The 12,779-nt window shown below is 41.7% G+C and overlaps 4 protein-coding genes across 4 annotated transcripts in view; 2 read left to right on the top strand and 2 right to left on the bottom strand.

Moving 5' to 3' along the window:
- Window positions 1-911: 911 nt before the first annotated feature.
- Window positions 912-2,844, bottom strand: SARC_06046 (hypothetical protein; the record flags this gene model as incomplete). Its single annotated transcript, XM_014300068.1, has 4 exons — window positions 912-1,390; window positions 1,920-2,248; window positions 2,313-2,464; window positions 2,521-2,844. The coding sequence occupies 4 exons, from the start codon at window positions 2,842-2,844 to the stop codon at window positions 912-914; spliced, it is 1,284 nt and encodes a 427-aa protein (XP_014155543.1).
- Window positions 2,845-4,598: 1,754 nt separating this feature from the next.
- SARC_06045 (hypothetical protein) lies at window positions 4,599-9,213 on the bottom strand. The gene is made up of 6 exons (XM_014300067.1): window positions 8,821-9,213; window positions 7,812-7,907; window positions 7,021-7,127; window positions 6,399-6,505; window positions 5,799-5,885; window positions 4,599-4,855 (listed from the first exon to the last, which is right to left on the bottom strand). The coding sequence occupies exons 1-6, from the start codon at window positions 8,943-8,945 to the stop codon at window positions 4,670-4,672; spliced, it is 708 nt and encodes a 235-aa protein (XP_014155542.1). The 5' UTR covers window positions 8,946-9,213; the 3' UTR covers window positions 4,599-4,669.
- Window positions 9,214-9,698: 485 nt separating this feature from the next.
- Window positions 9,699-11,589, top strand: SARC_06044 (hypothetical protein). The gene has a single exon (XM_014300066.1). It carries the CDS (start codon window positions 9,809-9,811, stop codon window positions 10,727-10,729), a length of 921 nt encoding a protein of 306 aa, XP_014155541.1. The 5' UTR covers window positions 9,699-9,808; the 3' UTR covers window positions 10,730-11,589.
- A 750-nt stretch (window positions 11,590-12,339) lies between these two features.
- Window positions 12,340-12,779, top strand: part of SARC_06043 (hypothetical protein) — a 4,556-nt gene continuing 4,116 nt past the window's right edge. Inside the window, exon 1 of the mRNA XM_014300065.1 lies at window positions 12,340-12,521. Within this exon, the coding sequence (XP_014155540.1) occupies window positions 12,435-12,521 (87 nt within the window). The 5' untranslated portion in view covers window positions 12,340-12,434. The remainder of the gene's footprint in view (window positions 12,522-12,779) is intronic.

The following is a 12,779-nucleotide window of genomic DNA, read 5'->3' as shown; positions in this document are numbered from 1 at the left end:
CTTGTTTATACTAAATAGATACCACACAAGCCAATATACGTATTTGATTATTGAACAGGGGAAGGCTTCTCTGACCTTCTTAAAAAGGGAAGTCTATTCAATGCATATACTCACCAGCCGGTATATACTTTTTAAGTGGGTATTATACTGTTATGTATGGATAACGCACGTGCACGAAGCTGCTGTAACCTTTTTTATGATTTTGTCATCAGTCATCACTTTCACAGTGATTTAATTATTTCACTCGAATATCTAGGGTTCAAGGTTGGCATCTATCCAGAGTTTCATACTTGCCATCGTCATAGGTATTGAATGTATCTATATAATAATACAGCTCACCATCAGACGTACTTTGTCGGCATAACGCGCAACATGATTGTCTAGTATATAAATCAGCTAGAAATATGGCAAAATGTAATCTCAGAACCATTGAGCTGCTCGACAGTTCCAATTCATTTAATTTCGAGGCTACCAGTGAGCTATAATAACCTCGAACAAAAGTGTATCCGGAAGACCAGCCCGCCGCTTATGATTTGTTGTAACGTTTCGGAGTTGCGTTATGATGCAATATGCAATACCACTCATACACTGATCTTCCTTCGACGCTCATTTATAAAATGATAGCGTTTTCAATTTCCAAAGCACTACCTAGTATACAATCAGTTGCCGGATAGAACTTTATTCCAACGGTAGTATGTTCCAGCCATTATTATCTGAGTACCTTAAAAATGATGTTCTAAATTGTACTAGCACTTGGAGGCTTCTAGCGGCGATTGAGTAGTATCTCGGCACCACTTTGAAGCTGGCGAATGGGCAGCTTCCACAGGTTTTTGTTTTTGTTCGAGTGTGGGTTATTCTATGCATTAGTGTATACATCGCAGTCGGATCTGACACAAGAACATAAATATGAACTAAAACAAGGTAAGCATGCCCACATCGAACCACAGTCTGTCCTCGAATCCTTGAGTGGCTAGATACTGATCTCCGGACTGGCAGGGAACGTCTGCGCTACAGTCGAACACCATGCCTGCGAGTTCATTTGCTGCAAGAGCCTCGTATCCGTAACGAAAGAGGGATACATACTGTATCCAGCTGAACCACTTGGCCATAGTATCGAGATTCATAAAAAGGCCGACAAAGACAAGCATCACAGCGTACACCATCGTTGTGAGTACATTGGCAACGGCGAAGACATCGACGAGAGACGATACGAGGAAGCATATGCCCACAGCTGTCATCGCACTCAACTCCAGCATCATGAGGTACACAAGGAACTCTGTAAATCCGCCGCTTAGTCCAATTATTGTGAATGATATCACACTGTAGAACAGTGTGGGGATAAGGCGGCCCAGCAAGAGATCGACCACCACCTTTGCCGTGAAGTATGCTTCTGTGCAATAATAAGCCCTCCTGTGCACATAAATCAAACTGGTTAGAAACGCGTAGATGTGCTTGTGATTGCTGAAAATAGCTGTCGAAGTCTCGCAAACGATGTGAAAATGCCTGTTGCGTGGAATGTACCACCTGCAAATTTGCTGTAATATTATATGAATTAGACTGTCAAAAACATTGTACCGCAGAAAGAAGAAGTAAAAAACAATAGAATCCTTACCTCTTTTCATTTACAAATATAGCTCTTTCCGATAAGAATAGTTCGACAGCAGACAGATTGCCGAATACAGCACCCATCAAAGCGAAATACAAAGCTCCAGTGCGGTTCTGCAGGCCGTCTACGCCATTTCCCACATGTGATGGACGAACATGTAGCCTATTAAATGAGAAACTCCTGGCTCGATATCTTCAAAGGGATGAATTCTGCATCATAGTAAAGTCACCATCGGCACACAATACGTTATACAAAAATGTTGCCGCGAGTGCTGTGCCGACGTCACTGTTTTAGACTCATGGTAACTACAAACCTGGAAATACAACATGCCCGCGAGTAGCCCAAACACGATGTTCACCAACAGTTTGCATGAGCGCCGCAGCTGGGTTTCGAATCGAATTGCGTATGTTTCTGGCCACAATTATGCAGGTCTGCTGGAAGTACCCAATGGGATACGTAATGGTCAAGGAGTCATCGGCAGATGCGCTGATATCTGCATCACAGTGAACCGTCGTTGGCTGTGTCCTTTTCTTGACCATTTCCAGTGTTTCCAGATAGGGTTCACTTTCTAGAAACTTTTCCGCCAGACTTTTATTGGCATCTGATGTTTCAGGGTTCTTGGGCTGTGTGCAACGACAACTTCTGCATGTGACATCGCCGCCTGCTACGATTGGGGATGCAGAATTCAATGTTTCGTTCCGCATACCTATTAGCCACCTTGGACAAGCCAAACTCTGCAATGACCGTGTCGACCCTGAGATGCTTTTCTACGTCCACCATCTCGTTGGAAAGGCGCAGTCGTACGGAAAACAGCAGATTTTCTCTAACAGTAAGAGACCCAGATACTATGACATCCTGCTGAACATATCCACATTGAAACTTGAATTTTTTTTATGTCTCGGACTTCCGTCGACCAAGATGCGACCGGATATGTCTTTCGGATCCTTTCTACCTGCGAGGGTATCAAGCAGGGTCGACTTACCACCGACTGTAGACCCCATTAGGGCTGTCAGGGATCCGGCAGGAATAATAGGGCTCAGATTGCGCAAAATAGTCTTTTCAGCGTTACCCACGCGCACAGTGTAGCGGATGTCGTCCAGCGTCATTTCACTGCCAGTGGCGTGTGTGGACGTATCTGCATCGGATTTGAAGGCCTCGTTACGAGTGCTCAAGTACGGCAAATCGATAGTTATGCTCTCTGAAGGTGTGTTGGCGGAGTAGAATGAATCTGCGTCCATGGTGTAAAAGATGTTTCGATTAGCAGTATGCGGGTTAAAGATATATAATAGTAACAAGTCGTTGGCTTTATATTCACGACAACCAGAAGACAAGGGTTATATGTTTGTGATAGAACTGTACAGCTATATTTGAACCTCGATTTTTCACTACAGCTAACGGAGAGTTTAGATTTAGTCAAACGCGGACACGACACGCGACAAGCTATTTAAGTATTATATCTTTGATTTCGGAGATCTAGATTCTCTCTAGAGAGATCAGCACTACGTGTATTTCGACTGAGGATTTCCAAACGAAACTGCTCATTCTCCCTTTCCCAATCGGATTGGGAAAACTACGGCGTTTTCAACGATATTTATTCCGACAACAGATCTATTTTTTGAAGACTTGTGAAAATCAAACCAGCACGTGGTCACAGTGTCACTCGCTGTCTGTCGCTGTGTCGCAGCCGTTTTATATTTTTTATAACAAAAAGCCGGAAATTTGTTTTTACATATTGTTTTGTTTTAATAAAAAAGGGAAATATTTAGATAAATATTTTGTTAAATAAAAAACAAAACAATTTCCACAAGAGATATCTCACTCTCACTCTCACTCTCACTCTCTAAATAACTCTAAAATAAGAGAGAGAGAGAGAGAATGAAGTTTAAAATTTAAAGGAGAGCGGACAAGTCCGTATGACAAGAGTGTAAATATTTCGCAAAACTTGTACAGTATTTACTCTTTACAGGTATGCGAGTGGTCTCTCTGAATCATGTCGCACTTTTAACATCCGGGATGTCCTTCATAATCGTACACCCAACGAGCAGGGTGCAAACAGACAGCGTGGTTTAGTATGTGTTCGATCTAGACGACACAGGTTGGAGATCCTCTAACAATGTGCTTGTGCTTGTAAACTAGTGCCCAGGCAGGAATCATTCTTCCGCGATCGACACCAAATTGTCCAACCGAAATATATATTTGAAATACCTTTTTGCATTCTGGCGAATGATATGCCTCCTCTTCCGGCTAAAACCTACTATACTAGAAGGTGAGACTTTGACTAGAGCGAAGTATCATTAACAGATTCTAACATATTACTTAACATGCAAAGATACAGTCGCCGCAAGCCACACGCATCGCAGGGAATGACATCCGGAGCGTATTCATAACTGCGTGTAAACAAATACTTGAATGCGAACCAACATAAAGGTAAAGCGATAACTTAGTGGTTTCTTGGTGTGCTCAATGCAGTCACGGTTATAAAGACTAGAAAGTCACCATGTTGCATAATCCCCAGGAAAGTTTTCTAATGAGACAGAGTTGCTCAACGCATTGCGGGGGATGCACAATAACAATTCATACTCCCGATTCTATGCGACATGCAAGGGTACATGTTCTGTCTTGTTCACCGCAGGGTTATCCTTCTGAGCATAGAATTTGCTCAGGCGAAGGCGATAGATCCAAATTCAGGTAGATTACAACCATACGCACTGATATGTCCGATTATACACTTACGCTGCTGCTCATCCAGTAAAACCGAAATAACTCAAATAATACAACGCGTGCACCATATTCGGCTATATTTCGGTACAGGCCAGAGTTGCGAAGCCAACAAGAACCATACTGATCTATACTGAGCATATGCTGCCAGTACAAAGCAGATGATGGTTACGAGAATGCACAGCGTAAGTCTCCAATGAAAGTACTTCTGCACGCGTATTAACGAGGAGACAGATATAGCCTTCTGTTCAATTCAGAAGGCTATAAGACAGACCACAATGGTACTACCAAGTTTTTATTGGCAGAGTCGGCGTCAACTTAGACTTCAGATGGATCAATGTATTGTCACCTGAAGGGATTCGTGCTGCACCCGCCCATCTTCAGGCCAAACGACACTTTCGGGCGCGCACCCCCAACCCCCAGAACCTTAGCTTGTTCTTGGCGTTTCTTTTCCTCCTCACTTTTAGCCTCAGCGCGTTCCGCCTCTCTGAGCTTTTGTTTCTTAGCAATTTCTTCCAATCGTTGCTCGTCCTTTGTTTGTTGGGTGAGGGTGGGCATGGGTGCGGCACATAGTGCGTATGTGAAGGAGGAAGGTAGATAGAGTTGAACACACATGTATTTGGAGATACACCTGATACGATGTCTCATAGATTCTTTGGAGATACATTGTGTGTTATTGGTGTCTTAATCGTTCCCTGACTATCCCTGGAAATAAAAAGGTATTGCTTTTCGTACGTACACAACATCGAAAAACACGCTCTAAGGACATTCTCAGTTCTGCCACATGAGCTATTCAGCACACTGACACACGTACACGTGGAGATGTGCCAGAGAGTACAATTTACAAACCTGGAACATGTGTCTGAACATGCGAAAAACCAAAGTTTACCATAGCGAATCAGCGGCGTCAATTGTACTGCCTTGAGATAGGAGTGGCCAACTTGATGACTGGTGGACAACTCGGCAACAACGGAACTTGCTGTCTCCATTACGATTCTTAGTTTAGATCAAAGACAGCTTCATATATATCATTGTATGCACACACGCCAGCAAATACACGCCTACGCATACGTACTATGGACATAAAACATACGGATCACTCAAGCATATACGAAGAAGTAACTGCAGACCTGCGCGGTCGATTGTACACATTAACTGAACCGTGGCTTCGGCGGCAGCGCTTCAATCTTGGCGCGCGATACTGCGAGTCTACATCTCGAGGTCCCAACGCGCAACGATGTTCGCCGCATTTTGGCATGTCATCATTGTTTATGACCGTGACATGTTTACATGTCAACATGTCCATAGCGAGTGTGTCGTGATGATATTGGTAAAAGGTGACATTTCGTACACGGGATATAATCAGCCATTGATATGCTTGGGTTCAGCAGGGGTGTGCGAGTGTGCCCATCTGTAAATGCCTGTTAACTACACGATAGCTTCCGTCCTTCTCAACGCACACACATATACATACTTCTTTTTTCTTGTTCAGCATTTCCAGGCGTTTGTTGTTCTCTTCAATGATTGCTTCCAGACTGGCTTGCTTTTCCAGCTCTTCCTCCTGCGAATAAATCAATACTTTAGCACTTTACGAGATTCCAGTAAATTTAATATGCACAGTCATGCATGTGGCATCAGACCAGTTCAAATGGTTCGAAGTCACAGTTGATAATGTCTCAGAAAATGGTCTGCAAATTTATATCATTGCAGCACTTACTAGTGAACCCAGGCGTAGAATTCAAACGGATGACATGACAACTACAGAAAATTGGACATATCAACAGTATGGCGACCTTCAGACAATTACAATACAAACTGGGCAAGCACAGGGGACAGCCTGCTGGGATGCGAATAGAGGCACTGAACACCACACTCAAAAAGCAACACTTCAAACGAGAAACCTTTCCGGTTTCCAGCTCGAGATTTCGGGCCTCCATAGTTACAGCCCTTTAATACTACACAATTAGAGCCCATATTTGCCACCCATCACCCAAAAGCTTACAATACATCAAGAATATTGATATAGATATGTCATGGGTGATAGCGCGATTGAATAGTGTGCAGACAGACAAACCTCTTTCTTTTTAGCCGCGATTTTCATATTTTCTCGCTCGATGGCCAATTCTTTCAACAGTTTGCTCTCCATCTCTTTCCTCATGGCCTCGATACGGCGATTGACCTCTAGAGATGCGTAACAAGTGACAATTTCGTTAAGTTTGTGGATGCCACGACAACAGTTCGTGCAGACGCAACCGTTGGATATATTCCATCACCTGAACTGCACCTCTAATCATAATATTATAGATAGAGGCTCGCTATGAGGACCAATATAAGCAATCACGGGTTGCTAAATGCATGCACATATGTTCGTAAGGGCGTACCTGGCCGCAGTACATAATTTTTTTGACAATTGAGCTACGAACATCAACCAGACATTATTTTTTAATATCTATAAAATAACCCTATCGCCAGACACAGAAAAATATATAATTAAAACTACGTGTAACATCAAGTACAACTCGTAAAAAAGCCGATCGAATACTTGCTCCTATGGAGAATCACGACTCTTAACTCGGTTCAATAATACACCTGAATCATCTCATTCGTCATATACCTCATAAATCTCACTAGAAAATCTAGCTATATTCATGATACCCCGAGTTATTTACGAGCCATGCCACACAAGTAGTACATACCAAGCTCGATGTCAGCCTTTCTTCGCTCTATTTCTTCTTCCACCCTTTTATTTACGATGTCATCTATGCGTTTCCTTGTCTCTACTTCGATCAACCGCGCCTCCACCCTGAGAAAGATAGAACCGAAATATCGTTGAAGACGTATTGAACCAGGGGTTGGTAATAGGATGATGACATACAGAATGACTGTACAGTACAGTACACAGCCCACACACTGAGCGGAACATGAGTGCAGACGCCACAGGATGCGAACGTGACTACGTGACGTGGGTACGACATATTGCGCATGTGCGAAGTAAGATTCGTTTCCACTGGCGTCTTGATAGCTATATAATTGACACAAATATCAATAATATCCCCAGCAACCCATGTATAACTGTGTCGAATCCAATTGAATGTAAAAATTAATGATTTTGCCCTTTTTTTGCACTCATAGAACTAAAAACCTATTACATGCATACAAGGCAATATACACGCACTACCCTGTTAGCAATAGCTTATGGCACACTGACGTGAAAGAACATCGCACATTTAGATCGATAACCAACGAGATGGCTATAACCGCTAAGGTTCCACCCTCATTTTTTAATAATTACAGTTACCTATTTACTACTACATTCAAAAATTACCATATGTGCATTTGAAGCATCGTAGGCGTTGTCAGAAACTAGAAAGACCAACTCCTTATTTTTAACTACTGTTGATACAACTGGCACTTGTAGATCGCAAAACAGGGTCAAATTGATCCGTTGAGAACAGACTTATATACACGACAGGCACAGCACACATACAGTTTTTTCCGTAAAACGCTATCTTCTTGTCGCCGTAAGGAGTCTGGTGATAATGTTCTGGATCTGCTCCGCCTCCTTTTAGCAGGTGATGAGCGTCTGGGGATGAAAGAGATGGCAGAGCATATGAGCACAGGATTAAAAAATCAACTCTGGTATCACACTGTGTATATACTAACAATCATAACGAGACGCTCAGTTACTTTCGTATATGCAGTCCACTTGAATGCGGCAACAGAGACGTAGCGCAGCTAAAAAATCCTATCAGCCACCAGATCCATATATACTATATATATATATATACAGATACACACACACACATAATATATATATATATATACGCACAATAACATACACGCACACCGCATACACGCACACATATACACTCACAAAACACATATATATATGTAAATATATGTACAATGGGGAATGTCATTGACAGCAAGTTTCATCGTCGAACCCCTGAGAGGGTTCTTACATGTATATATACATATATACATATATATATATACATATATATATATATATATATATATATATATATATATATATATATATGTGTGTGTGTGCAGAGTTAAGTCAGAATATAGATATATATATATACAAACATATATATGTGAGTGTGCAGAGTTAAGTCACAAATTGTTTTACAATAGCATATATATATAAATATATATATATAAAGTATGTGTGTGTATAGTGTTATGTCAGAAATTTGTGTGTAATATATATATATATATATATATATATATATATATATGTATATATATATATTATACATTTATAGATTCCGTTAGAAATTTGTGTATTTATACAGAAATACACACGAGAATATAGCTATGTTACAGAATATATGCCCAAGTTAAACGCATGTATAGTATAAAGTGATATATATGGATGTATAAAAATATCCAGACCGGCAAATTGAAATACCAGTGGAAACACTATGAAAGAACCAAATATTTGTCTTGGAATAGATCAAAATATGTATTGCACGTTCTATCATACAAACCTATTTCGTGAACTTTGAGAATCTCTTTCTCGGCCCCGTTTCTTGTCGGCGTCTGACCTTCCGCTGCGACGGTCTTTGCTTCTGCTGCGACTTCGTGATCGCCTCCTTTCTCTGTCACGTCCCATATTATTGATGCCCAACGTCCAAGACTAGTACACCTAATTGTATATATGATATGTATAACTGTGTATATCTAGATGTGTTTATAATATTATACTATAAGTTCGGTTGGTAAACAATACAATGGTGACTAAGATGAGTGCTATTTACTACTACACATTTATATGTATATAAATATAGAACCACTGCACACAGGCTCCTAAAGGGTTACGAGAAGGCTATGAAGTATGAACTGCCTTTCTCAGTAAATGTAAAAATTTACGTGCAGGGGGCCGCTGTGACTCTGTCTTGTGAGGTTGTCTGTCGTCGAAACTCGGAAGTCACAGTGACACAGACTCCCCGGCAAAGCCTTCAGCCCCAGACCCCAGTGGGCCCAGTGGGCCCAGGGCCAGGGCCAGGGGCCAGGGCGCAGAGCCTCAGCCACCCCCTAGCCCCAGCCCCCAGGTCGGCCACAGGCTATAGTTTATGGCAGTGCCAAAGAAAAACCTGGTTTATGGGCCCACTCCAAAATCAACCGAGTCACGGAGTCACGGAGATCTATAGACTATAGTCCAGCTGTCCGCTGGGGCCTGGGCCCTGGGATTGAGAATATGATTTAGTCAATAATGGGATGAAAACAACGTTGTAAATTTTTTTCTCAATATTTATTTGGACGAGAAGGACAGTCTGGTTGGGGGACAGGACGCGCAATATGTGGTCTACGCACTCTACAGTCTATACATCATTTGCTGATCAATATTCGTTGATCATTTCTACATACTGGATCGATCAAGTATACATACATACAACACTATTATCCTCAAGAGAAAAAAACAGTTCACACCTACGCACATAGTGTATTTTCGAAGTACCGTGATAATTGAGCACCATGTCTGCAGCAGCATTAAGTGCACTTAAACACCCCGGAGTGAAGTACATTTTCTATGGGTGGACATTCTTCATCACTGAAAACCTTGTCATGTCGCACAACCGCGAATACATCATAAATAATTACACCGAGAAGAACTACCATTATGCGTATAACACGCTCAGCACCACCGCATGTGCAAGTATAGGCTATGGATTCCTGAAGTACAAGAACAAGGGGCCTACATGGCCTTCAATGATCAATGCAAACAGTGGTAGCCCTCGTATGAGAGCTATGCGTGCAGGGGCCTTCACATTGCATGCGCTGGGACTGGTGGGGTTGTCTCAAATGGCACCTAAGCTACAGATGCCTATCGGGCTGGCTTCCGATGCAGGTTCAGATTTGAGAACACCTACTCAACAAAGCAGTGAGATTGTTAATAGTGACTATCAATCCAATCCGCAATTAGCCTTCACAAACACGGCTCAGCTCACAGCTGTATCACCCACGCACAGTGTTGTTGCCGCAGCACAAGCGACGAAACCTTTGCGATTCAAAGCAAAGTGCCCCATGGACTTCAAACCAGCAGATGTGCCAGCGGGACAAGTAGGGGGCATGGAACGAATCAGTCGACACCCTAGCCTCTGGGCTCTGGCTATGCTTACAAGTGGGTCTGCATTATTAACCCCTTTCATTGCCGAGGCGTGTTTCTACTTGGGATTCGGCTTGTTTGCGATTATTGGTACCGAACATCAAGACTACAGATACAGACGTGGTTCTGGAGGTGAGCTATCACCCGAAAAAGAAGCCATTACTTCGAATATGCCGTTTATGGCGCTTATTACAGGTCGGCAGGATTGGGGTGCGTTGTTCAATGAGATGAAGTGGTCGAATGCTACCATAGCAACTGGTTTGGTTGTTTTGCGGCACCTCCGATTATAAGTGATATATGCATGTTTGGGGTACCACTAGAGATGATGAGTCTAATTTCCTTTTGGTACTACACTATGTTGAATAGAGTAGCCGTGCCCAATCTCTACTTTCGATATATTGAATATGTATCAAGAAGGGTAGCGAGTACAGTTCCTATTTTGATCGTAGTGTGATTCCATAGAGATGATGAGTTCAATCACCTATAGGTATATATGTAGACAAATCAACACAAACGGACGCACCATGCGTATATTCTAGTACACATCTAGGCGCCCGTGAACTTGTGTAGCCGTCCGGCTCGAAGTAGTGTCCGGTTTCCATGCCCAGATCTCTGTCAAATAAGCTGGTACTCATTACACTGAATTCATCAATAAGTCAGTCGTGGGAGCTGAGTCGGTCTTAGGCTGAAGTGTGGCTACTCGTAGAGCTCGCGAGGAGAAACACGATATGAGATAGGGCATAATTTATGTTCGCGTGAGACTTACACTGTAGAGACAAGGGAGTTGATGCTTGGCTAATGGCTTTGCCATCTGTGGGAAAGCTCTGCTTCAAACACATGCCAGGCGAACGAGTTTGTGTCCGTAGCGATACACACGTTGTTGCCTTTTTGTCGGATACATGATCCTCTGGACCAACAGATCTCAGTGCGTATAATTTGGCTCCATATCAAGTTCTGGCTAAGTCCAGGAACCAATAACATGATTCCTCGCATATATAGCATGTCATGACACTTTATGTCGGCTTAGTAATGGTTCACATAGATCAGCCTGAATACGAGGGACGCCCAGCAGTGGAGGAGAGTATTTACACTGGAGCCGCAGCATTTCGTTGAAGTGATCATCGGATCATATTTAACAATAAAGATTGCGTTCAATTTCTATTTTTTTGCGGTTAATATCATAGCCTTCTGTATTTTAGAAGGCTATGCTAACATCCCTCAATAATATCGTCTCCAATCCGAACGGTACAAAAACTTACTCATATGTATTGACGACCGTGAGTTGTATAGATCAGATTTTTTATCTTAATAGCTGTCTAAAACAATCTGTCTGGTTGTGTAGCAGTTGACAGAGGAAACGGTTCGCTATAAGTGTCCAATAAAGAGACATCAATAATCGAACATTTGACAAACTCACATTGACTGGAACTTTAGGGCTTCTTTTTTTTATGCAATCCGACGATTAGGGTTTTAGTAGGGAAGCAGTGTAATCATGCACAGATCTAACTTGATGGCCAGGATTGCGCAAGCGACTTTTGCTTAACCAAATCGCTGCGAAACCGTCTCGGTAAGCGATTACAAATTTATTCCGAGATTATTGTGACTTTTATGAACTGTCTTGAGTTTACAAACCACATTCGTTAGAGACTCATAGTATCTTTGTTTTTCGTGTTAAAAAAAACACTCACTAAATACTAGAGGAACAAATACTATATCGTTCCTGAACTTGAACCCTAAATAAACTCCCCAGCTTGCAAACCCTAGAATGAGGAGGAACCCAACCCCTTTTCTGGAAAGAAAAAAGCTGATTACGTATATACAAAAGATTAATAACCTGTTCCTTCGCTCTTGAATACGATAATAAAAATACTTTGTGTACGATTTAAAATATGTATGAACCATTTACACTCGAAGAATTGAAGACTGAATAGTGTACTGCGCATTCAGACGTACCTCAGCCATTCATAACTTTGGAAACAAAAACCATTAGACACCATGCTAGCTGTATATGGTAGAACAATCGCTGTTCAACGAACATTGCCACTGAGACAACATGCGACTCAAGTGAAAGCTTCTCTGCAGGTATGTTATCGTGCGTCGTATTGATTGCTACTTCTATCCAAATTTCTGCAGCATCAATCAACGTGATTATAAATGACATCAGCCGGTTTCAATGTTAATATATGTAAGTACGTTAGCATATCTGTATGTTTATTTTGTATATTTGCAATTTATATATATATAAATATATATATATATATTATGTATGTATGTATATATATATACATGTTTGCATATGTATCTATATATAATATGTATATATATATATATATATATATA

The sequence above is a fragment of the Sphaeroforma arctica genome (genome assembly GCF_001186125.1).
Source record: "Sphaeroforma arctica JP610 unplaced genomic scaffold supercont1.416, whole genome shotgun sequence".
Lineage (NCBI taxonomy): Eukaryota > Ichthyosporea > Ichthyophonida > Sphaeroforma > Sphaeroforma arctica.
This window is presented reverse-complemented; position numbering and strand designations above follow the sequence as displayed.

What these genes read in the sequence shown, in the direction of transcription:
- SARC_06045 (XM_014300067.1), bottom strand. Translation starts at nt 8,945, where the DNA reads ATGGGACGTGACAGAGAAAGGAGGCGATCACGAAGTCGCAGCAGAAGC. An exon ending in TCTCAAAGTTCACGAAATAG is followed by an intron (nt 7,908 to 8,820) that starts GTTTGTATGATA and finishes TTTCATCCCCAG; the next exon opens with ACGCTCATCACCTGCTAAAA. An exon ending in AGCGTTTTACGGAAAAAACT is followed by an intron (nt 7,128 to 7,811) that starts GTATGTGTGCTG and finishes TATCTTTCTCAG; the next exon opens with GGTGGAGGCGCGGTTGATCG.
- SARC_06044 (XM_014300066.1), top strand. Translation starts at nt 9,809, where the DNA reads ATGTCTGCAGCAGCATTAAGTGCACTTAAACACCCCGGAGTGAAGTAC.